General features: G+C 51.7%; 1 protein-coding gene across 1 annotated transcript; it reads right to left on the bottom strand.

Annotated features, from left to right (window-relative positions):
- Positions 1 to 292: 292 nt before the first annotated feature.
- On the bottom strand, positions 293 to 23,874 carry LOC143836691 (BPI fold-containing family B member 6-like). Its single transcript, XM_077336235.1, has 16 exons — positions 23,808 to 23,874; positions 20,806 to 20,985; positions 18,751 to 18,850; positions 16,865 to 16,969; positions 14,274 to 14,417; positions 13,527 to 13,635; positions 12,024 to 12,084; positions 9,498 to 9,586; positions 8,784 to 8,960; positions 8,147 to 8,200; positions 6,643 to 6,801; positions 5,592 to 5,659; positions 3,746 to 3,791; positions 3,558 to 3,621; positions 1,590 to 1,666; positions 293 to 570 (listed from the first exon to the last, which is right to left on the bottom strand). Exons 2-16 carry the CDS (start codon positions 20,930 to 20,932, stop codon positions 502 to 504), a joined length of 1,449 nt encoding a protein of 482 aa, XP_077192350.1. The 5' UTR covers positions 20,933 to 20,985; positions 23,808 to 23,874; the 3' UTR covers positions 293 to 501.
- Positions 23,875 to 24,676: the final 802 nt, after the last annotated feature.

Here is a 24,676-nt window from a genome sequence, read left to right as displayed (position 1 = left end):
GGGCCATACAGGCCATCTAGTCCAACCCCCTGCTCAACGCAGGATTGGCCCAAAGCAGAGCCCCTTCCCACTCTACGATTCTGTGATTCTAGGACAAGGTAACTTGCGTCTTGTTAAGAAATTATGGCTTGGCCAGACACCTGCCCAGTCATGTCAGTTTGATCCAGGAAGCTCCCACAACAAACGTAATGTACATTTTCTGCTTGGGGCCAAAAGCAAACCACTGAAAATGCAGGAAAGGAAATGAGGATCTTTTATTGAAGAAGCGTGCTCAACACCCTTCTAGGCCAGTTGGAAGGAGAAGAGTGACTCAGACAGAGAGGGGCTGGGAGGGCCCTCCAAGCAATGCCCACCAGGACCCCGGGTGCTATCTGGTGATTTCTTCTCAAGGAGTCCGAACGTTTCGGTCAGGTGGTCTGGCTTCACCTTGACCTCAGTTGGGATGCTGGTGATTCGCAGGAAGTTCATATTTCTGGCCCCGCCGTGTCCTTGAACTCCTCCTCACAGTGGTAACGGAGGCATCTCAGTGTCTATCGTGCAGTCTGAGCTCACGACCGCTCGCAGCGTGTTCTGGGGAGAATGAAAAATGACGGTGGGCACATGATGAGACAGGAGGTGTCGTAGAGACCTCAGCCGCTGGGCTAGAGAGACCGGCACAAAATCCCTGTACAGAGACTCTCTGGATCAGGGGTAGTCAAACTGCGGCCCTCCAGATGTCCATGGACTACAATTCCCAGGAGCCCCTGCCAGCGTTCGCTGGCAGGGGCTCCTGGGAATTGTAGTCCATGGACATCTGGAGGGCCGCAGTTTGACTACCCCTTCTCTGGATCAAGCACAGGAGGACCTTTCCTTCATATGCTGCTTTGGCGGGTATTATGGCAAACATCTCCTGATAAGGCCTGCATGGGGAATGCCCAAAATTCCCAACAGGAGACAGTCTGCTAGGAACTCCCAGGTGGGACCTGCCCCCCCCCCCCAATTCCAGTTCATCCCCAGACCACGGAGATCCGTTCCCCCGGAGAAGATGTCGTTGTGCTGCTCCTTCCGTCTCTGTCCCCCTCCGGCTCCATCCCCAACCTTAATTATCTCTTTCCTGTATCCAAATTATGTGCTGCCCTCCTCAGAGGGCTCGGGGCAGCTTCCAACTGCTGCCGTAACAGGTTTTGAACATTGGCACTTAACATTTTAAAAACAAACATTAGACAGTACAACAGTGAACATTAAAAACTTAGGAGCTTGTTGAATTTGTTTCCCTTTCTTGTGCCAGGGGGGTTCTGGGAATAAACTGCGGTGCAGTTGTCCGTAATTCTACTAATAAGAATAGTGCTCCCATAAATAAGCTAGTGGGTTGCTCAGTTTTTAAGATCTAATATTTCCCCTGGTGGGAAGGGGAAAGGTGGCCCAGTTCTGCTTGCCCCTGTTGGCCCCACCAGCTGCCTCGAGCCCCACTCCACCTGTTTATCCAATCACAAAGCGGCCTGCACTCATAGTTGCCCCCTCCTCCGATAGCTGGCTCTTGCCCACTGTTCTTTGACCCTCACCCAATGGGGCCCCAGTTCAAGGAAGCATGCTGGGTTTGACCAACTGACCTTATGGATTTCAATGTCCACAGTTCCATAGTCGGAGCCCATCATGCTGGGGATAGGTATCCCGCTTCCGACGGCCTCTGAAAGAGGCAAAAAAGAAGCCAAACAAAACATGGTCATTATCTTTGGAATAGTCGGCAGGTGTCAGCGGCTACAGCAGGGCGGCCAAAGTTCAGGTGACGTTTGGAGGTCTCCCCAAATTAGAACTGATCTCCAGGCAATAGTGATCAGTCCCCCTTGAGGAAATTGCTACTTATACTCCTAGAATCCCAGAGTGGGAAGGGTCCACAGAGGCCATCTAGTCCACCCCCTGCTCAGTGCAGGATCAGCCTCAAGCAGCCAGGAGAAGGATCTGTCCAGCCTCTGCTAGAAGACGGCCAGTGAGGGGGAGCTCCCCACCTCCTTAGGCAGCCCCTTCCACTGTTGAACTAGACTCCTAGAATCCCAGAGTGGGAAGGGGCCATGCAGGCCATCTAGTCCCACCCCCTGCTCAGTGCAGGATCAGCCTCAAGCATCCAGGAGAAGGATCTGTGCAGCCACTGCTTGAAGACGGCCAGTGAGGGGGAGCTCCCCACCTCCTGAGGCAGCCCCTTCCACTGCTGAACTAGACTCCTAGAATCCTAGAGTGGGAAGGGGCCATGCAGGCCATCTAGTCCCACCCCCTGCTCAGTGCAGGATCAGCCTCAAGCATCCAGGAGAAGGATCTGTCCAGCCGCTGCTTGGAGACCGCCAGTGAGGGGGAGCTCCCACCTCCTCAGGCAGCCCCTTCCACTGCTGAACTAGACTCCTAGAATCCTAGAGTGGGAAGGGGCCATGGAGGCCATCTAGTCCCACCCTCTGCTCAGTGCAGGATCAGCCTCCAGCATCCAGGAGAAGGATCTGACCAGCCACTGCTTGCAGACCACCAGTGAGGGGGAGCTCCCCACCTCCTTAGGCAGCCCATTCCATGGCTGAACTAGACTCCTAGAATCCTAGAGAGGGAAGGGGCCATGGAGGCCATCTAGTCCCACCCTCTGCTCAGTGCAGGATCAGCCTCCAGCATCCAGGAGAAGGATCTGTCCAGCCGCTGCTTGGAGACGGCCAGTGAGGGGGAGCTCCCCACCTTCTTAGGCAGCCCTTTCCCCTGCTGAACTAGACTCCTAGAATCCTAGAGTGGGAAGGGGTCATGCAGGCCACCTAGTCCCACCCCCTGCTCAGTGCAGGATCAGCCTCAAGCATCCAGGAGAAGGATCTGCCCAGCCACTGCTTGCAGACCACCAGTGAGGGGGAGCTCCCCACCTCCTCAGGCAGCCCCTTCCTCCTTAGGCAGCTGAACTAGAATCACAAAATCCTGGGCACGACTGTGGCCTCCAGCACCGCTCCCTTAGCATGGCAGCCACCGCAGGGAGGGCCAGTCAGGCAGACGGAGGTCCTTCGGTGTCTTCAGCCAGCACATGTCTGGGCTCGAGGGTAGTTGAGCTGTGTGCTGCTGGCTGGTGGGGGCCGGCCTGATCTGGGGTCGCCCAGCTTTACTGGGTGCCCAGATTGGCCCATATTCCCGGGCCGGACAGCTCCAGAGAGCCTCGGACAGTCTCCCCCCTGGAGGCTGTTTCCCTTTTATTATAATGGTTAAGATCTGTTGTCCACCGTGAGTTCTTAAGGGGAGAATTACCTCAGAACACATAGGCAATCAGATCCTAAGCTAAGATCCCTGACCTCTCACCTGCCATCCCCCCCTTAACCCGTGTCTCCTGGCAGGCTTTTCGAGGAACCGAATGGCCACCCCATGCACAGACACCCATCCCCTTCCACTAGCCAGAGGGGACCTGGGAGCCCTCAAGCTGGGCTTGATGCTGGGCTGAAATGGGAAGGGGTTTTGCAAACTGGCAAAGCCCCCCTTCCTTCTCCCGCCCTCCCCGTGCTTTTCCTGGGGCCCATTGCAGAGGGAAGCTTCCATGGCCAAGGAAACCGCCAAGCTGAGGGAGATCTTACTTTCCAGGGCTGGGTTAATCGTCAGAGTTAGAAGATCCAGCAAGTACGCAACGAGGGACTCCAGCTGCAAGAAAGGAGGGGGAAAGGAAGTCACAATGGCTGACCCAAGCACGTCACCTAACGGCTTATTTTGCCATATTTTGCCATCCTTTGGACCCTTATTCATCGAATGTATTTATGAAGCTTACATCAGTTGCTCCAAGCGTAGACGAGCTGTCCTGTACGTTTTCCAGCCTGCAAAAGGAGGAGGAAGAATCAGCACCGAAGCCCCACCCAAAGCCCCCCCCCCCGGCGACCCCCTCCTCTCGGCTTCCTTTTACAAAATGCGCTTTCAGGCTTCCTTGATGCTCCCTGTGAAGCAGCTGCATCAAGAGGAGAAAAGGAGCAGCCCATTTGTGACCTGAGGGAGCTCTAAGAGTTGCATCCCAGGCCATCGGTAACTCTCTCACCCCCAGAATGACTAACAACGGGAAATGCCAAGAGAATTTCCAGGGTGGCTTCTCAGGGGAAACCTCTGGGCTGTAAGCCGCTTTGAACCTCTTTCAGGTAGAGAAAAGCGGCATATAAGAACCAACTCTTCTTCTTCTTCTTCTTCTTCTTCTTCTTCTTCTTCTTCTTCTTCTTCTTCTTCTTCTTCTTCTTCTTCTTCTTCTTCTTCTTCTTCTTCTTCTTCATCTAGGCATGTAATTGGGGTCACTGTGGGTGGGCAGGTAATTGTGAGTTTCTTGCATTCGGAAGGGGGTTGGACTAGATGACCCTGGAGGTCCCTTCCAACTCTGTGATTCTATAAAGGGGGTTGCATAGAGCAAATTTATTTCTGTTAATGAGCTCTCTCTGAAGTGACATGGTCATTCCAAAGAGTGCCGCTTTCCTCCCTGCCCTTTTCACCATGAAATCTTCCTTGGAGTTTGTTTGTTTTTTTTAAATGTTTTAACTTGAGTGCCACAATGCTTGACTCTGCACCATTGAGGTGTCTTGCTCCAATTGATGCATTGACTAAAGGAGTCTCAATGGTTGTGCTGCAGCTCTGAAGTGCTATAATGGTTTAGCGCAGGGGTAGTCAAACTGCGGCCCTCCAGATGTCCATGGACTACAATTCCCATGATCCCCTGCCAGCGAATGCTGGCAGGGGGCTCCTGGGAATTGTAGTCCCTGGACATCTGGAGGGCCGCAGTTTGACTATCCCTGGTTTAGTGCTCTAAAGCTCCACTTAGAATTCTTCCAAAAAAGTCAGCGGAAGATTGTGTGGTGGAAAAGGTGTTTGTGCATGTGTGTGCGTGCGTGCGTGTGTGCAGGCGGCCTTGCAGGAAGCGCTGTGAACATTTTAAAGAGCACACCACAACAGTTCAGAAGAAAAATAAAAGTGTAGAAAATAGAAACAAGCAGAGTCCCTCCATAGCTGGCCAACCGTGGCTGGCCAAACTGACTAAAGGGGGTCTTTAGAAATCGGTAAATAAATCCCACTAGCAGCCAGTTACTAACATGGGTCTGTCTGCAACGACAGGGGGGAAAAATCCATTAACAAGCCGTCACTGAAATGGTAGCTGAAGGTAGTTTGAACTGGGCCACCGGCCGCCCTTTCTTAGCACCAAGGCAAGAATCATAGAATCCTAGAGTTGGAAGGGGCCATAGAGGCCATCTAGTCCAACCCCCTGCTCTACGCAGGATCAGCCCAGAGCATCCTAAAGCATCCAAGAAAAGTGTGTATCCAACCTTTGCTTTAAGACTGCCAGTGAGGGGGAGCTCCCCACCTCCTTAGGCAGCCTATTCCACTGCTGAACTACTCTGACTGTGAAGAATTTATTCCGGATATCTAGCCTATATCGTTGTACTTGTAGTTTAAACCCATTACTGCGCGTCCTCTCCTCTGCAGCCGACAGAAACAGCATCCTGCCCTCCTCCAAGTGACAACCTTTCAAGTACTTAAAGAGGGCTATCATGTCCCCTCTCAACCTCCTTTTCTCCAGGCTGAACATTCCCAAGTCCCTCAACCTATCTTCATAGGGCTTGGTCCCTTGGCCCCTTGAGCTGTACCTGCAGTCTCCCATTATCATGTGGAGCCCTCCATCTGTGGCTGTGAACGTGACGGAAATCTTATGCTCCTACAACAGAACAATAGAAGAGCACCCAGTAAGCAAGCGGTCCACCATGGGGAACACCCAGGATCAATAAAATCAGTGTTTTGGACATTACGGTGAATGACACCAGGGGGCGTTTTCTCTACCTTTTGATGTGTCACACTGAACAACAATCAAACGTCAAAACAATAATTAAATAATTGACACAAGTTTGACTCGAGAAATTTGGAGTCTCAGGTGGAAATCCCAAGGCCCTTCTTCCAATCCATGGATGGGGAGGGTGGGGTTTAGGGAGGGGAGGGGAGGGCCCTTAGTGGGGTCCAAGGCCACAGAGTCCACCCTCTACATGAGCCATTTTCTCCAGGGGGACTGATCTCTGTCACCCGGAGGTCAGCTGTAATAACAGGAGAGCCCCAGGCCCCACAAGAGCCTCTTGTGGCGCAGAGTGGTAAGGCAGCCGTCTGAAAGCTTTGCCCATGAGGCTGGGAGTTCAATCCCAGCAGCCGGCTCAAGGTTGACTCAGCCTTCCATCCTTCCGAGGTCAGTAAAATGAGTACCCAGCTTGCTGGGGGGTAAACGGTAATGCCTGGGGAAGGCACTGGCAAACCACCCCGTATTGAGTCTGCCATGAAAACGCTGGAGGGCGTCACCCCAAGGGTCAGATATGACTCGGTGCTTGCACAGGGGATACCTTTACCTTTACCTTTTACCCAGGCCCCAGCTGAAAGTTGCCAACCCCAATAGGACCTCAGAGATTCGCGGGTCAGATTTCAACACCGGAATGCATATTAAAAGTTGTTTTCTTTGCCCTCCTGGCCCCTGAATGCAAAGGAAGGCTGCACCCGCCTGCAGGGGGGCCTTTGGAAGATGGGCCAAGAATCTCCTCTGTTTTGCTTCCTCCCTGCCTTCAACATGCCTCTATGGGCCTGGGGCAGCCAGGCAAGGGATGTGTGTCCAGATGATGTCAAGAACCACTGGCCTGTCGCAGAGAAACACGTTGTATGTACCAGACTTATGAGGAACACGGAGTCTTCCTGCGCATTCGCCACTAACTCTACAGTGACAGCAACAATCAGGGTGGCTGACCCTTCTTCCAAGTCCCACGTAGGGGAGCTTGTGCTTCTGATTTTAAACTTCAGCTCACTGTAGCTCTCCTGGAGTTCCAGCTGTGGGAAAATTGGAAAGGGAGTAAAATCAGTGGAGGGAACGGGCAGAAGGACTCCTGGGCAGTCACTATCAGCCCTGCTTCCTCCTATTCCTCTAGCCACATCTGTGAAGTTCCACCCACCTCCTCTGTGCAAAACATCTTTTCTTTAGGAACTCATAGGAAATAACACGGTGGGGATCCTGCAAAGAACCAGCAGCGGCCACCTCATTTCCCCCTTTCCCACCCCTCACCAAACTAGGTGAGGCTGAGAGAGCTCTGAGAGAACTGCTCTGCAAGAACCAGTCGGGCTTCCATCCTGGCCACGGGGTGGAGACCGCACTGGTCGCCTTGACAGATGATCTCTGGTGCCAGCTGGATTGGGGCAGTCTGGTGATTCTTGTGCTAGATCTGACAGCCGCATTTGATGCGGTCGACCGCGAGTTATTAGCCCACCACCTCGCTGGGGCAGGGATTAGGGGGACGGCCTTACAGTGGCTGGTCTCTTTTCTCCATAACTGGACACAGGGGGTGGCAGAGGAAGAGTTACCCGGCGCTTTATGCTCAGGGGGTAATACTTTTCAACATCTATATGCGCCCTCTGGCATCGCTGGTCTGGAGCTTTGGACTGGGCTGTCATCAGTATGTGGATGACACCCAGCTCTATTTTCTGATGGACAGATGGATGAACTCTCCCCCGGAAACATTTGCCAGAGGTTTGGAAACAGTGTCTGGGTGGCTCAGGCAAAGTCGCCTGAAACTTAGCCCCTCCAAGATGGAGGTCCTGTGGCTGGGAAGAAGGGGGCAGGAGCAGGGAGCATGCCTTCCCCTGCCTGGACGGGGAGGAGCTCAAGGCTGTCCCCACTGCCAGGAATTTGGGGGCGATCTTTGATGCCTCTCTATCTAGGGAGGCTCAGATCATGAAGGTAGCCCAAATGGTGTTCTTTCACCTGCGCCAAGCTAGGCTACTAGCACCCTACCTGTCCCCAGAATACCTGGCCGCAGTGATCCATGTAACTGTCAGCTCCATACTAGACTTCTGCAACTCACTCTATGTGGGCCTTCCCTTGTCTCTGACCTGGAAATTGCAGCTGGTGCAAAATGCAGCTGGGAGGGTCCTCACAAGATCATCTTGGAGGGCCCATGTCCAGCCTGTGCTGAGGCAGCTGCACTGGTGTTTTCCTCTGGTTACCAATTAGCTTCCCTTCAGTGGGAATCTAGCTGCTCCACTATCGACCGGCACAGCAACCACTGGAAACTTTCTCCATGCTGACCAAGAGGTTGCTGCTCTCCTCTGAAAGTTGCTTTTTCTTGGGTTCATTCCGGCCAAAGATCAACCCATAGAAGAATTGCAAGCAAGGACTCACCGTGGGGACCCTTTCTTTCACGACAGTCACGCTCACCAGATATCCAACCTCCACCTGACAAGGGGACAGCAAGAAAATTCATGTTAAAGGGGGCAGACCTGGCCAAACATGGACTACAATGCCCATGAGCCCCTGCCAGCACATCTATACCCGATGAGGGTGCATGCACAGGAACACTCACCCCTGGGATGAAACCTGGTAGCTTCTAAGCAGGCGTGGCCAACTGTGGCTCTCCAGATGTTCATGGACTACAATTCCCATGAACTGGGAATGCTTGCAAGGGCTTCTGGGAATTGTAGTCCATGGACATTCCCAACCTCCAGGCGCCACCTGGAGATCTCCTGCTATTACAATTGGATGGTCCTTTTCGACCGGACGTGCCGGGGATTGAACCCGGGACCTTCTGCATGCCAAGCAGAAGCCCTTCCACAAGTGATGTTCTGCGCAAAAGACTGTGACGAGGAAAAACTAACAAGCCTGTTCTGTGAATTCACCGTAAACCACCCTGAGCCGCAAGGGAGGGTGGAATAAAAATGCAATTAATTAAACAAATACTCCTCTGTAGCAGAAGTTCTCTGATAGTCAAGGAAGTTGAGATGCAGTCGGCCAGTTCTAGAAAGCTGTTCCAGTCACTCACCGTGTCATGAGTCACATCGATGTTCAAAATGTCTTTGTAGAACACCATGTAAGCATTCAGGACATTCACTGGCATGGTGATCTCTGATTTATCCTCATTCAGTTCTGGCGAATAAGCTGAGGCGGGTGGACTGGAGGGGATTTCGATAAGTTCTCCGTTGGCTTGTGTCATTACAGGCTGAAAGAGGAGACACAAGAGAGTGTCTTCGGGTTACAGAAGCAATTAGAAAACACAGTCTGATCTTTGAATGGGTTCAGGCTCTTCTGAGTCCAACATATCATCCTCTTGTCCCATCCCATGTCGAGAAATAGGTGCGTTCTTCAGGACCTCGCCCCAAAATCTAATTCAGCGGCTCCCCCTGGGCACCATGACACCTGCCAACGCCAGCCCTTCAGCACTTCCCCTGGTGCTCGCCAAGGGCTTATAGAAAGTTGGTGGGCCCAGGTTGGGATTTAACCCAGAAAGGCTTCTGACCGGCCAGTATGATTTATTTGTTTGTTTGTCCTGCCAGCCTGCAGGTGAGGCCTGGGGATCTCCTGGAATTACTGCTGGTTTTCAGGTGACAGAGACCAAGACTCCGGAGGATGGAATCTACAGAAGTAAACTCTGCTGAGAAGGCCCCCTTCGGTAACCCCTGCCTTCCCCCAGGGTCCATCCCCAAATCTCCCGGTGTTTCCCAGTCCAGAGTCCACACTCCCAGAGAGACTGCCTTACCTCAAAGCATATAGTAGCATGAAACTTGGCTATTTCTATGTGCTTCAGGGTATACATGACCGTTCCATGATGGGCGACCTCCTGTGGCACTGTAAAAAGAGGGGGGAAACTCTTCACTCTTTTCCCAGCTCATGTTCAGCCCTAATTCTGCTTTCCAGCTGTTGGCTTTGGGGAGCTGCAGGCCAATAGACAAGAACATCAGAAGAACCCTGCTGGATGCCCTTCCCCTGGCTATTTCTAAACAACCCCTGGGAAGCAGGGGATGGAGTGTGGGGGGGGGGGTCTCTGGGCTTTGGAGGGAAGGTAGGGGCTAGGTTCATCGCGTGCTCCTCGTCCTTCAAATGCTAGGAGACTAAGGGATTCTCCCAGCTGCTTCCCCTTCCTGGAGGCAGGGATCTGGGAAGGGAAGAGAGTTTCTTCTTCCCGGAATGACCCAGAGTGGGTGGGACACAGAATGTGATTTTGAGCCCCTGGCTCCAGGAGGAGGTCTCTTTCATCTGCTGACCATCAGAGGCAGAGGTTGCTCCGGTTTGAGAGGAGGTGGGCAGCCATCTTGGACCATGTCCTAGCAGCTGGGCAGGGAGAAGGAGAAAGAGCCAGCTTGGGGGCTACTGGTGAGCGTTGCTTTCTTTCTTACAGGGTGTGAAGGAGAGTGGGAGCTGTTTGAGTGTTTTTTGTGTGTCTGTTCCTTGCCTGGGTGATGGGGGATTGCAGCAAATCGCTGCCTGCTGGCTCCGCCCTCTGCTGGGTGGGCCTTTGTGCTATAAAAGGCTCTTGCTTGCCAGAGGCACGAGCCTTTGATGCTCAGCAAAGAGCAAGAGTTAAAGGGCTCTTGGCTTGTGGATCAAGCTGGGGATGTCTGTAAGTGTTCCAGAGTTTGCAGAAGAGGTCTGCTTATTCCTGTAATAGATCGAAGCAGCGTGGCTGGCGATGGCCCTGAGGCTGTGACATGCACTGTCCATGGCATGTTCGCATTTTGACCTCAGGGTAACTTTAAATGCACATGCACCATGCGCAAGTCAGTGGTGCTCCTGGAGGAGAAGGGGCAGGCAGTAGAAGAACGCCTGCCCACACTTTGTTCTAAAAAGGAGGGTGAAGAGTTCTTTTAATGAACTCATGGAGCACTTTTTGGAGGGCAACTGGGAGAGGTGTCTCACCAGTTAGAGGAGAACCCAAGACAAGAGGACAACGGATGGGAAAATGTTACCCAGAGGTGTTGAAAAATAAGGAGACATTCTGCCCCTTTGGTTCTCAGAAATTGTTTCCAGGATCTGACCGCGGATGGTGACTCTGGACCACAGGAACAAGGGCTATTCCCCCAACTCCCCTGAAGCTCAGAAGATGTTTCACAAGCACTTGTGGATGTGTGGACTAGATCTTGTGCTCCCCAATGCGTTAGGACTGGGAGATACACACTGGTAATTGAGGACCCCCTACTGAGAGGAGCAGACGCCAAAGTATGTCAACCGGACTTCCTGTCTCGGGAGGTCTGCTGTCTACCTGGCGCAAGGATGTTGCAGAAAGGGTGGGAAGACTTGAGAAGCCCAAGGACAGATGTCCTTTCCTCTCATTCATGTGGGGACAAAGGATACTGCCCAGTGGGGTGTGGAGCACATGAAGCGAGACTACATGGTCTTGGGGGGGGAAGTGAAGGACTTGGTAGCACAGGTTGTGTTTTCATCGGTTCTTCCTGTTGATGGCTGACGCTTAGGAAGGGAAATTGGGGTCACTGTGTGTGGGCAGGTAGTTGTGAGTTCCTGCATCGTGCAGGGGGTTGTAGATGACCCTGGAGGTCCCTTCCAACTCTAGGATTCTGTGTACCTGCCAGGTGAGCCGATGAATATCCACTAAGAACTTGTAACCTGCTAAATAAGACACCTACTCTACTTTATCATCAAATCAGGTATATTTTATTACAGGAACAGAAGGGTTGCAGTTCATTCAATTTATTTTTGCTCTTTTCAGAATCACAGAATCATAGAGTTGGAAGGGGCCATACAGGCCATCTAGTCCAACCCCCTGCTCAACGCAGCCCAAAGCATACTAAAGCACATATGTGCTGTGTTAAAGATACGCTTATAAACCTTGTTCTTGTAATAAATTATTTCTAAATTTGCAGGTGGCAGTGTTTCTCTGGTCCATGTAGAGCTCCCCTAGCGTGGAAACACTAGCCCAGCGCAAGGGGAAGACCCAGGGTGAGGGGAGGGGGCTTGGCAAGCAGCTACTCTTCAGGGGGCAGGGTGTGCCCTACGGGACATGGTCCCCATGTTGCTCACATGCTGGGCTGTGCCAGACACATAGGCAAGGCTTCAAGAAGGAAAAGGAAGCTGAAGGTCCCGGTCCTCCCAGCAGGCCGCCCTCTACAGCGACCAAGTCCTCTTGGAGTTCACAGCCAGCCAGGGAATGGGGTGGACAAGACAACAAAACTTGCCAAGTAAAAGCGGGCCTGCTCATATGAGGTCACAGGTCTTTAACAGCCCAGGCAGAGGTATCTATGGCCAGAGAGATCACAAGGGGAGAACTTACCCCAGTGGTTTTCCATTTTTTTCTCCATTTCTCCCACCACTTTGTCTGCAGCTGGGCACATCTGGAACAGAAGGGAGAAGAAGGCTAGCCTGAGGTGGTGCAGCAAAGCTCCCAGGGCCCAGAAGCGCTGAATCTTTCTCTGCTAATGCATACAGGGCATCCAGTCCCACCCCCTGCTCTGGGTTGGATCAGCCTCAGGCATCCAGGAGAAGGATCTGTCCAGCCGCTGCTTGAAGACGGCCAGTGAGGGGGTGCTCCCCACCTCCTTAGGCAGCCCCTTCCACTGCTGAACTAGACTCCTAGAATCCTAGAGAGGGAAGGGGCCATGCAGGCCATCTAGTCCCACCCCCTGCTCAGTGCAGGATCAGCCTCAAGCATCGAGGAGAAGGATCTGTCCAGCCACTGCTTGAAGACGGCCAGTGAGGGGGAGCTCCCCACCTCCTTAGGCAGCCCCTTCCACTGCTGAACTAGACTCCTAGAATCCTAGAGTGGGAAGGGACCATGAAGGCCATCTAGTCCCACCCCCTGCTCAGTGCAGGATCAGCCTCAAGCATCGAAGAGAAGGATCTGTCCAGCCACTGCTTGAAGACGGCCAGTGAGGGGGAGCTCCCCACCTCCTTAGGCAGCCCATCCCACTGCTGAACTAGACTCCTAGAATCCTAGAGTGGGAAGGGACCATGAAGGCCATCTAGTCCCACCCCCTGCTCAGTGCAGGATCAGCCTCCAGCATCCAGGAGAAGGATCTGTCCAGCCGCTGCTTGAAGACGGCCAGTGAGGGGGAGCTCCCCACCTCCTTAGGCAGCCCCTTCCACTGCTGAACTAGACTCACAGAATCCTAGAGAGGGAAGGGGTCATGAAGGCCATCTAGTCCCACCCCCTGCTCAGTGCAGGATCAGCCTCAAGCATCCAGGAGAAGGATCTGTCCAGCCACTGCTTGAAGAGGGCCAGTGAGGGGGAGCTCCCCACCTCCTTAGGCAGCCCCTTCCACTGCTGAACTAGACTCACAGAATCCTAGAGTGGGAAGGGGTCATGAAGGCCATCTAGTCCCACCCCCTGCTCAGTGCAGGGTCAGCCTCCAGCATTCAGGAGAAGGATCTGTCCAGCCGCTGCTTGAAGACGGCCAGTGAGGGGGAGCTCCCCACCTCCTTAGGCAGCCCCTTCCACTGCTGAACTAGACTCCTAGAATCCTAGAGTGGGAAGGAGCCATGCAGGCCATCTAGTCCAGCCCCTGCTCAGTGCAGGATCAGCCTCCAGCATCCAGGAGAAGGATCTGTCCAGCCGCTGCTTGGAGATGGGAAGGAGGGAGGGGGAGTCACTGGAGGATCTAGAGCAGGGGTAGTCAACCTGTGGTCCTCCCGATGTTCATGGACTGCAGTTCCCAGGGCCCAGGAATTGTAGTCCATGAACATCTGGAGGACCACAGGTTGACTACCCCTGATCTGGAGGCCTTATAAGCACGTGAGCTTCCCTTGGCCAACACGTAGACAATCCCATGAGACTTACCATGCCAGGCAAGACTTTCCCAAGGGTAGAGTTCAAAAACTTGTTCACTATCTTTGGAAGCATACTGGGGAAAAGGAAGAAGCAAGCACAAGAATGAGGAGAAGGAGGCCTCAGCCACCCAAATCAGATTCATGCAACAGATGTTCAGAGAAGAGCAACTAGAATTACATCCCATCCTCAGATCCCCCTCTCCGTTACCTCATGGAATCACAGTGTGGGAAGGGACCTCCTGGGTCATCCAGTCCAACCCCCTGCACTGTGCAGGACACTCACACCCCTCTCGCTCACCCACTGTCACCTGCCACCCCCTTGAGCCTTCTCAGAATCAGCCTCTCCGTCAGATGGACTTCTAGTTCTTCCTGCTTGTTTTCTTTAGTGGAATTCCGATCCCTTGCGTCTCAAACCCAGGCCATGAGAAGCCACATTGTCCTTCTCTCTCACTCCTACAGGCAGCACGGATGACTTTCCCCCAGACCTCTCTGCTTTCCTCCCAGGGGTAAGAGTCAGCTGGCTTTCGTGACACCCTGGCATCAAAGCGGGACCTTTCACCTTGCGTTTTGGGTCCCCCTCTCCCGCAACCAAAGTAGTTGATGTTGCACACACACACACACACAAACCCGCGATTTACCAGCCCAGGAAATGTGCTGCCAAGACAAAGGGGTCCCCATCGGACTCCCAAAACTGGTCCTCAGTCAGCAGTCGTACCAAGCTCTTCCACGTGGGTGGGGGCCTCCATCCAGGGCTCACCTGCTGGGAAGGTTGGTTTTGCAGCTAAGCAGTTCTACGCTGCACTTTGTCACCTCAAAATGGATTTTCCCATTCTTCACAATCATGATGCTTATGGTTATCATGGCGGACTTCACTGTGATTTCCATCGTGCCCCCGATAAAGCTGTGCAAAAGAAACCACAGTCATGGGTGGCCCAGCGGCTGGGCTATTTCTTCCCCACGGAGTTCTGTTTATTATCAATCAATCTTTATTCTACAGTCATTTAGACCAGGGGTGGGCAAACTGTGGCCCTCCAGATGTCCCTGGACTACAATTCCCATGAGCTAAATCAGGGGTGGGCAAACTGTGGCCCTCCAGATGTCCCTGGGCTACAATTCCCATGAGCTAAATCAGGGGTGGGCAAACTGTGGCCCTCCAGATGTCCCTGGACTACAATTCCCATGAGCTAAATCAGGGGTGAGCAAACTGTGGCCCTCCAGATGTCCATGGACTACAGTTCCCATGAGCCCCTGCCAGCAATGGGAATTGTAGTCCACGGACATCTGGAGGGCCACAGTTTGCCCACCCCTGATTTAGACCAAAATTTCAGATGCACTACTATACAATAGCAATTTATAAAAAGGGAAGGTAATACATAAAGAAAGGTTAGAAATGCATCAGCAGTAAACTTAATAACTTTTAAACCATAAAAGTCAACATTTTAAAAAAGCATTAAATACCACTGAATATTTTACACAAACAAAATGAGACAGGAAAGCAGTAAAACTATTAAAACTGTTAAAATATAAAATAAAAAAACAAGATTAAGAGACGTACCATAAAAGCTACAAAAAGCATAGGGTGTTCTGTGGACCTCTCGGCAAAGTTAGAATGGCCGCCCATCAGTGACCCAATCTTCCCTGGTTCTTAAAGCTAGACACACAAATTTTGCTACTTGGCTAGTTAACAAAGCATTTGAATCCGATAGCAATAGTTGCAGGCGATGCTTTCTCAGGCCGCGAGGGCATTCTATAAGCATTGGTACTAATGCACCGGTGCGAATATGATCATACAGCTTGCACTCAAATAAGACGTGTTCTGTGGTCTCTACTTGACCCTCATTGCAAATACAGAACCATTCCTCGAGAGGGAGTCCATCAAATTTCCCACTCAAGTAAGCAGAGGGTAGGGCATTGTGACGAAGGACAGTAAAGGACTTCTGTTTATTAAAATGTTTGTACCTTGCATCCCTCTTGGCTCAAGGTGGCTTCCAGGGGCGTCTACTGTGATGCCATAGAGCAGGAGTGGCCAGACTGTGGCTCTCCAGATGTCCATCGACTAAACTTCCTATGAGCCCCTGCCAGCGTATGCAAAGTCAAAGCAGGCCTGTTCAGTGGCAAGGTCACGGCCACAGTGACATGGCCCCTGTTTTTCTGATCTTCCTGGAGATTTAAGAATTCAATAGTCTTGCTGGATCAGACCAATAGTCCATCTAGTCCAGCATCGTGTCTCACTAAGTGGCCAACCAGTTCCAACAGGGCAGGGAGGCCGAGGCCTTTATGAGAACATCAGAAGAGCCCTGCTGGGTCAGGCCAGGGGTCCCTCTAGTCCCAAATCTGGTCTCACACTCGGGCTAACCAGTTCCCCTGGAAGGCCAACTACAAGGCAGAGAGGTCAAGACTGTCCCTAAGACTGACTTATCATATGTTTAGAGTTTTCTGTTAGAATCATAGAATCATAGAGTTGGAAGGGGCTATACAGGCCATCTAGTCCAACCCCTTGCTCAATGCAGGATTAGCCCAGAGCACCCTAAAGCATCCAAGAAAAGTGTGTATCCACCCTTTGCTTGAAGACTGCCAGTGAGGGGGAGCTCACCACCTCCTTAGGCAGCCTATTCCACTGCTGAGCTACTCTGACTGAGAAAAACTTTTTCCTGATATCTAGCCTATATCGTTGTACTTGAAGTTTAAACCCATTACTGGGTGTCCTCTCCTCTGCAGCCAGCAGAAACAGCATCCTGCCCTCCTCCAAGTGACAACCTTTCAAATACTTAAAGAGGGCTGTCATGTCCCCTCTCAACCTCCTTTTCTCCAGGGTGAACATTCCCAAGTCCCTCAACCTCTCTTCATAGGGCTTGGTCCCTTGGCCCCAGATCATCTTCGTCGCTCTCCTCTGTACCCTTTCAATTTTATCTACGTCCTTCTTGAATGATGTTTATACATCATTCTCCAGCACAGTCTTTTTCAACCTCGTGACGACGGAGGAGCCCCTGCAATCATTTTTCATGCTTCGAGGAGCTCTGGAAGTGATGCCACCCTGCCAGGCCCTTCCCCCACAAGTGACATGTCCCCACGTTCATTAACTGGCAGGCGTTTGTGTCTCTTTATCTATTCTAACTTTCGTTTTCTATATAGTATTATAGATAAAACAAAAAGAATTTTAAAAAACCAGGCAGGCTTGAGGAGGACAGGGAAGGAGAAATGAGGCAGTTAAGGCCGGAGTGAGCGCGCAGGCTGGGGAAAAACCCGAGAGAACTCAGCGATGCCCCGGAAGGGCGGAGGGAGGGAGTGCAAAGGCAGCGGCCTGTTGGGAAGCCCTGGACTGCCCCGTGGACCTGTCTGAAAACTCACCTTTTCCCAGCAATGGTGATCTGTGTCACCACTCTCAGAGACAGCCCCACTTTCTCCACGTAGCACAGAGTGATGTTAGGAGGTCGAACATCTTTCACTTTCAGCCTGCGAGACAAAGAAATCTGGCATTGACCCAAAGAGCTCCATGGCAGAGCCTCTGCTTGGCAGGCAGAAGGTCCCAGGTTCAATCCCCAGCACCTCCAGTTAAAAGGACCAGGCAGGAGGGGATGGGAGAGACCTTGACGTAAGACCCTGGCTCAGTGGCAGAGCCTTTGCTTGGCAGGCAGAAGGTCCCAGGTTCAATCCCCGGCACCTCCAGTTAAAAGGACCAGGCAGGAAGGGATGGGAGAGACCTTGACCTGAGAACCTGGCTCAGTGGCAGAGCCTCTGCTTGGCAGGCAGAAGGTCCCAGGTTCAATCCCCGGCAGCATCTCCAGTTAAAAGGACCAGGCAGGAGGGGATGGGAGAGACCTTGACCTGAGACCCTGGCTCAGTGGCAGAGCCCCTGCTTGGCAGGCAGAAGGTCCCAGGTTCAATCCCCGGCATCTCCAGTTAAAAGGACCAGGCAGGAGGGGATGGGAGAGACCTTGACCTGAGACCCTGGCTCAGTGGCAGAGCCTCTGCTTGGCAGGCAGAAGGTCCCAGGTTCAGTCCCCGACATCTCCAGTGAAAAGGACCAGGCAGGGGGGGGATGGGAGAGACCTTGGCCTGAGACCCTGGCTCAGTGGCAGAGCCTCTGCTTGGCAGGCAGGAGGTCCCAGGTTCAATCCCCGGCACCTCCAGTTAAAAGAGGAGGCAAGAGGTGACAGGAAAGACTCCCACCTGAGACCCTGGAGAGCAGCTGCCAATCTGAGTAGATAGTCCTGACCTGGACTGGGGGGCTGATTCAGTAAAAAGCAACCTCATCTTGAGGCTCCACATGAATGCGTCCAGTGCATGGCGAGCTAGGATGGGTTAGGGCCTGAGCAGCTGTAGGAATGGGGAACTAATCTTTCTTAATCCCAAAAATATGAAGCACCAGAAACCCTGGCAGGGACTAGATCAGGGGTAGTCAACCTGTGGTCCTCCAGATGTTCATGGACTACAATTCCCATGAGCCCCTGCCAGCGTTTGCTGGCAGGGGCTCATGGGAATTGTAGTCCATGAACATCTGGAGGACCACAGGTTGACTACCCCTGGCCTAGACAACCCTGGTGGTCCCTTCCAACTCTTTGATTCTCCAGATTCATGCCTTCAGAATCATTGTGTTTGAAGGGTCCCACGGGTCATCTAGTCCAACCCCCTACAGAATGGAGTTGGCAACACGCTCAGTCATGGAAGGTTCCAGCTCTGGGTTGGGAAATTCCTGGGGATTGGGGATGGAGCCTGGGGAGGGGAGAGTTTGGGGAGGGGAGGGATGTGATCCACCCTGCGGACCTGCCATTTTCCACAGGGCAACTGGTCTCTCTCACCTGGAGCTCAACCTGAATTCCAAGAGGATTCCATGCCTCCCCTGGAGGCCGGCGAAGCTAGCTGAGAGGGTAGATCTGGCCAGCAGGGTTGTAGGCAAGCCCCAAACCCAATTCATGGCAAAGACACTGGTCACTGTTTGGCCTTAAGGCCAAGGCCTTCCTCTGATGCTGCTTCCTGGCTCCGAGATTCACAGGATTAGTGCCTCTGAATGTGGAGGCTCTCTCAAATCGATTTCTCCTCCATGAATCTGTCCCATCCCTTTATCGTTCTTTCTTCCTGTGGCCATCACTGCCCCCCCCCTGACAGCCAACCCCACATTTTAATCCCTCTCTGTGTCAATTCGCATTTCCAGCAGAGCCACTCCCGTCAAACATGCCCCAGGTTTCTCTGCTGTGTTTTCCTGCGAGTTCTCTCTTGCAGGAGAATCGTCTCACCCTTTGATGCCTTTGATGGCTTTGTTGCTGCCCTGGTTCTTCGTGGCTGCCTCGGCCAGTTCGTCGAGGATGTGGCTGTCTGCCATAGAGTGCTTGGCCGCTGCAAAGACCGAGGGTCATGGGTCAGTCGGGAGCTCCTCAGGACAGGGAGAGCTATGAAAAAGCAGTGACCACTCCTTCCCTTTACGCACTATGGGCCAGGCCTTGTATGGCTAAACTGCAACCAACCTATGACAAGCATGCACGCACAAGAAAGCTTATGCTCAGAATTTAATTTTGTTGGCCTTAAAGGTGCCACAGGACTCAAACTTCAGAATATCATTGACAGCCTTCAAGCCTTGGTTCATGGCAGTCAAAAGTAGCAAAAGGGGGCAGGGCTCTTTCCAGGGCTGTTTTATCCATTAAAGGAGGACTCATCGGGACCAGCCTCTGAGGAGTCTTCCTTGGTGGTCTCCCATCCATCTACGGATCCTGCTTAGCTTCTGAGAGCTATAGCAGGCCTCTTTCCTTCCCATGTTGTCCTTCTACTCCCTCTGCCTCCTCCTGATCTTTCAGTCCAAATTTATATCTGCACTATCGAGATATGTCATTCGTAACAGCGCCTCAACTGCAGATACATAAATCCAGAAATTGGTCCCATGAACAGAAAAAACAGATCATTCTGATATGCAAACCTGAGAGACGTCCCACACACATTTCAAAATTTGAAATCTAAACAACCAAAATGGGGGGGAGGGGGGATATCCTTCCACAAAAGAAGCAACATCTATACCTTTAAGAAATGGATGCTGTTCTCTGTGTCTATTGCCAGGTTTGCTAAACAAGCAGAATATTGTTAGATTCAGGTGTCTCTCCATGTTGGTCTGAAGCAACAGAGAAATGTTTGAGATCGGGAGCATCTTTAAGACCAACAAAGCAAAGTCTGACGAAAGGTGCTTGCACTCGAAAGCTCACGCCTTGATTAAATCTTTGTTGGTCTTAAAGGTGCTACTGGACTCTGATTTTATTGTAAGACCAACAAAGTTGGTCTTAAGCTCTCGTGTGCCATGGAGAGAATCAAGAGGGTCACCACGTTGGTCTGAAGCAATCAAACAAAGTCCAGTGCACTTTTGAGATCAAAGTTTGATTTAGGCTGGTGTGCATGCACAAGGAACCATGTACCCAGAATCAAGCATTTTTGATGGTATCACTGGTCTCAAATGTCACACGACTACTGACAGCCTTCAAGCTTTGGTCCATATCAGTCAAAAGGGGCAGTCCTGCTTCAGCCTCTGAAGGAGGACTCAGCAGAGGCAGCCCTACCAACAGTCCCCAGAAGCCAGCTGGGGAATGAGAGATGTACGGGACTGGTGGTGGCTGGCATCCTTCTGAGAGAGGGTTGCCAAGCTCCAGGTGGGCCCTGGAGATCTCCTGGAATTACTGATCTCCGGACTACAAAGCTCAGTTCCCTTGGAGGAAATGCCTACCTTGAAGGTTGGAGTCTATGGCATTAGACCATGTGGGGAACTCTCCCCTTCCTAAACTCCCCCATCCCCAGGCTCCACCCCTAAATCTAAAGGAATTTCTCAATCCTGAATTCGCAGTCCTATCCTGAGAGTTTTCACAGTCAATTTCTCTCCTGACGACAGATTAAAACTAAAGATGAAGAGGGTTTTTTGAGACTGATTGGCACCTGTGAAGAGTGACACAAATATCTGGGAGCCAAGGGCTGGGGTAAGATGCAGAAAACGTATCCAAAAGCCAACAAAGGGTGTCAGCTTGGATTGAAAGGTGGGGGAGAGGGATGCAAGGCAGGAGAAGTTGACCTCAGAAGGAAGAGAGGAGACTTTTGTCCCAGATGTGACATCACAGGACATGACGTCACCTTCCTGCTGAGCTCTACCCCACCCTAAGTTCTTTCCCACCTGAGTCCTCCCTTCATCTCTGGGAATTCCTGGCTCATTCCATGCTCTTGTATGGGCAGCAAAAGCATAGCTGAATCCGCAGGTCAGCTGAGAGAGACCTTGAGTCTGTTCATCGCCACCCTCGTCCTCCAGAGAACAGAGAATCACTCACTCGCTAGTATGGTGCAGGTACAGATTCTCGCACAAGGCCCAGGAGCGCCGGTCCCCTGTGAGAAAGCCACCAAGCCCCAGAAGAAGAAGAGGAAGGCCAGCTGTAGACTCTTGACATCCAGCCCCATGGTGCTTCTGCCCTCTGGAAGCAGCACACCCACAGAAGGCCAGGAAGGAGGATCTGAGCAGGAAGAAAGGGAAACATTATGGCCGCTGGGACGCAGGTGTCCAGCCAAAGGGACAGCCAGCCAGGGAGAAAGGTGGACGGTGGATGGAAATAATAAAGGAAACCAACACCACTGCCAGAGCTAATACCAGCCTCCATTTCAACGGGAATCTGGCGCGATAGGGGATTATGAAAAGTCAGTCTACTTAGGCCTTTATTTGGGAGACCCCCTATGCTCCCTATTTATTTAGACATTTGTTTGTTTGTTTGTTTGTTTATATGCCACTGCACTTGGTTGACTTGAGTTTACAATAAAATGATAAAAACACAGTTAGAACCCTAATACAATGAACAATTAACAAGATGGCAGTCGACAGGACTTCCAAAAATCTCCACCCCCCACTCCACCCCCGTTCAGCACATGGGTCAAAAGCTCTTTCCCTGGGAGGGAGGGCTCTGACCTGACACACACGTTGGGGATCCACCGATGGTAACTCCGAGACCCACCCTAGCCTCAACCATATGCCTGGCGGAAGAGCCCCTGCGGAAAGCTGACAATTCTAGCAGGGCCCGTAGCTCTTCCGGGAGCTCCTTCCACCAGGTTGGGGTCAGGGCCGAAAAGCCCCTTGCCCTGGTTGAGGCCAGGTGGATGTCCCGGGGGCCCTTTATGAGAATAGTTGGCTTGACCAGGATTGTAAAATGCTTTTTTAAAAACCCAGCAGAGTGGTTGCGGATTGTTAGGAAAGATAATGCAAAGTGTAGTGTAACACAGCTGCAAAGATTAATATCACAATATAAAATACTATTAACGGACCTAAGCAAGCTCATTACGTGGCTTACATCGATCTCACATCAGCGTTCGATTCAATAGGCAGGGACAGATTCTGGGCGAAATCGTAAAAACAAAATATAGATAAATGTCTCATCTACCTCATAAGGTAACTCCATCTGAAAATATCTGTCACCGTGAAGGGGGGTCTGTCAGGGTCCCTGACTACCGAAATCCCAGTTGAGAAGGGGGTCAAGCAGGGCTGCATTTTGGCTCACTTGTTCTTTAATCTTTACATAAATGAGGCAGGGCAAAAATGAGAGGGACCCAAATATGAATCAATATAAACCAAATATAAACCCAAAGCCAATCGAAAGTATCCATTTTACTTTCTACAGATGACATGAACCTAATCTCACAAATGAGAATTGTCCTTAAAAGGCTACTGAACAAATTGGGCACTTCTTGCGAGGAAAAGGGCCTAAATATAAATTATTCAGAAGCCAACGTAATGGCCTTTTGGAGAAAAAAAATTACCTGGCGCATTCTAGGTAAACCTATCAAACAATGCCATGCAGCTTCCATCACATTTGGCCATGCAATATGATCATCTAGTTACTGAATGAAAAAAAAAGGACAGTTGCCTTCATGAGGGCTTAGGATCACAGAGTGAGAAGGGGCCATGGAGGCCATCTAGTCCCACCCCCTGCTCAGTGCAGGATGAGCCTCAAGCATCCAGGAGAAGGATCTTTCCAGCCGCTGCTTGAAGACGGCCAGTGAGGGGGAGCTCCCCACCTCCTTAGGCAGCCCCTTCCCCTGCTGAACTAGACTCCTAGAATCCTAGAGTGGGAAGGGGCCACAGAGGCCATCTAGTCCCACCCCCTGCTCAGTGCAGGATCAGCCTCAAGCATCCAGGAGAAGGATCAGTCCAGCCGCTGCTTGAAGACCGCCAGTGAGGGCAAGCTCCCCACCTCCTTAGACAGGGGCCAGGTGTTCTGTGTATGTTTAATACACACAATCACTGCAGCCCTAAAAGTTCTTGAGAACAGCCCAAGGGTGGAGTGACACAGGATTTTCTCCTTCCTCCATGTCACGGTCCTAATCTCAGCTGGAGCTTCTGAATTCAGCTGCCACGGGGAACGGTCAACCACTGACTGGCTGCAAGTCCCCTGTGACAATCTTTTGCTCCGAGTGGCATTTGGCCCCTGCCATGCCCCTGCGCAGCCTCTCTTCAGTCTGCCTGGAGAACTGCAGAAGGGGCAGAGGGTGGCGGAAAGTGCAGCGGAATCGTAACTGGCTTATGGTGACCCCACAGGGTGTTCAAGGCAGGAAGGAACAGGGGTGCTTGGCCTGCTTCTGTGTAGCAACCGTGGACTGCCTTAGTGGCCCTTCTCCCCTTCAAGAATGCAGCAGTTCATTCCAGACACCCTGCGAGGTAAGTGGGGCTGGAACAGCTCTAGCAGGCCTGTGACTAGCCCAAGGTCACCCAGCTGGCCGCACGTGGAGGAGGAGTGGGGAATCACACCCGGCTTGCCAGATTAGAAGTTGCTGCTCTTAATGCTGGATCCCCCAAAATGGAGTTGTTGAACGCTTAAGTGGAAAATTTGAAGGGCTCCTGACCAAGATATTCCATAGCCTTGAGTTTCTGGGCCAGATCATCTCCCAACCCCAACCCCAAATCCCCACAAACATCACAGAGGCCTTTAGGGGCATAGCTTGCAGGTTGCCAAGGGTTTCTTCCATCTTGTGGTCTCAGTTAATGCTGTCACTTGACACAACTGTTGTCACTTGACACAACACAACTACACTTCCGAAATCAAAGGTAAATGTATCTTCATGAGGTTCTTAAGAAATGTCTCCCAAAACATTTTTCTTCTTAAAATGCCTTTCAGGATCAAATTTATCACTCCAGAGTAGTCAATTGGATGGGAATCCATGTGCTACTTGGAGCTCACAACACAGAGTAGAAAATTACAAGCCAGAAGGGCTTATGAAAGCCTGGCATATCCAAATCTGAGAAACTGGAATTAGTAGCCCAGAAAGTTCTCTGGGAAATTATGCTACTCACCTGTCCGGATGGAGAGGTCTCAGGTGCTGTCGGAGCCTCACCTGCTAATCTTTGGGAGGGTAGAGAAGAGCCGGGTGTTATATACCTGCCCCATGAATGAAAGGACCAATTCAGAGCCCTGATAACCAGTTGGGTGTGAAATGCACTCACAGGGGCCTATTCCAAAGACAATATTTTTGCTGATATATTAGGAAATTGGAAAGAAAAGCAATTGAGTTCCAGGGATCATGTGACCCCCACAGAGTCAATATCTGGGACACAAGATTGCCACGAGAACCAAGGAGATGACGATGGATTGTCTAGAAGGGGGGAAATGAAGGTGTGTCCAGTGGAAGAGTTGGATCCCATGGTTCATGAGGCACAAGCTTGCTCAAGAGAGGTTTCCAGCCCACAGAAAATTGGGTCTATTCATAAGTTACAAAGAAAATTTGGACTTCCCTACATCCTACGTGTGGATTGTCTGGTTTGGATCAAGCCCTTAGCATGGAGGGAGAATGCTGTTGGCATAGGGAGGATTTAGAGATGATAGAATCCCAGAATTATAGATCTCCAGACTACAGAGATAAGTTTCCCAGGAGAAAATGGAGGCTTTGGAGGGGGGCGGGGTCTCTGGCACTGTGCCTCATTCAGGTCCCCGTCCTCCCCACCTTCCATCCCAAAAAGCTCCAGGAATTTCCCAACCTGGATCTGGCAACCCTACCCCCCATTGCCCCCATCCAGTGGCCAGGAGGGTCTTTGACTCCTAGGGTTTCTCTCTCCTTTGCCTAGAGGAGGGAGTCCCTATTGGCCTCCTGGAGCCAAGAGAAAAGGTGGGGCAGAAATAGTTAAATAAATACATAAAATTCTCCCAGCCCCATTTGGCCCTGTCA

This window comes from Paroedura picta, chromosome 4 (genome assembly GCF_049243985.1).
Source record: "Paroedura picta isolate Pp20150507F chromosome 4, Ppicta_v3.0, whole genome shotgun sequence".
Lineage (NCBI taxonomy): Eukaryota > Metazoa > Chordata > Lepidosauria > Squamata > Gekkonidae > Paroedura > Paroedura picta.
Note: the sequence above shows the minus strand (reverse complement) of the source record. Positions and strands in the feature narration are given on the sequence as shown.

What these genes read in the sequence shown, in the direction of transcription:
- LOC143836691 (XM_077336235.1), bottom strand. Translation starts at nt 20,932, where the DNA reads ATGGGGCTGGATGTCAAGAGTCTACAGCTGGCCTTCCTCTTCTTCTTC. An exon ending in AAAACCAACCTTCCCAGCAG is followed by an intron (nt 13,636 to 14,273) that starts GTGAGCCCTGGA and finishes TGGGTGGCTGAG; the next exon opens with GCCTCCTTCTCCTCATTCTT. An exon ending in AAAAATGGAAAACCACTGGG is followed by an intron (nt 9,587 to 12,023) that starts GTAAGTTCTCCC and finishes CTCTTTTTACAG; the next exon opens with TGCCACAGGAGGTCGCCCAT.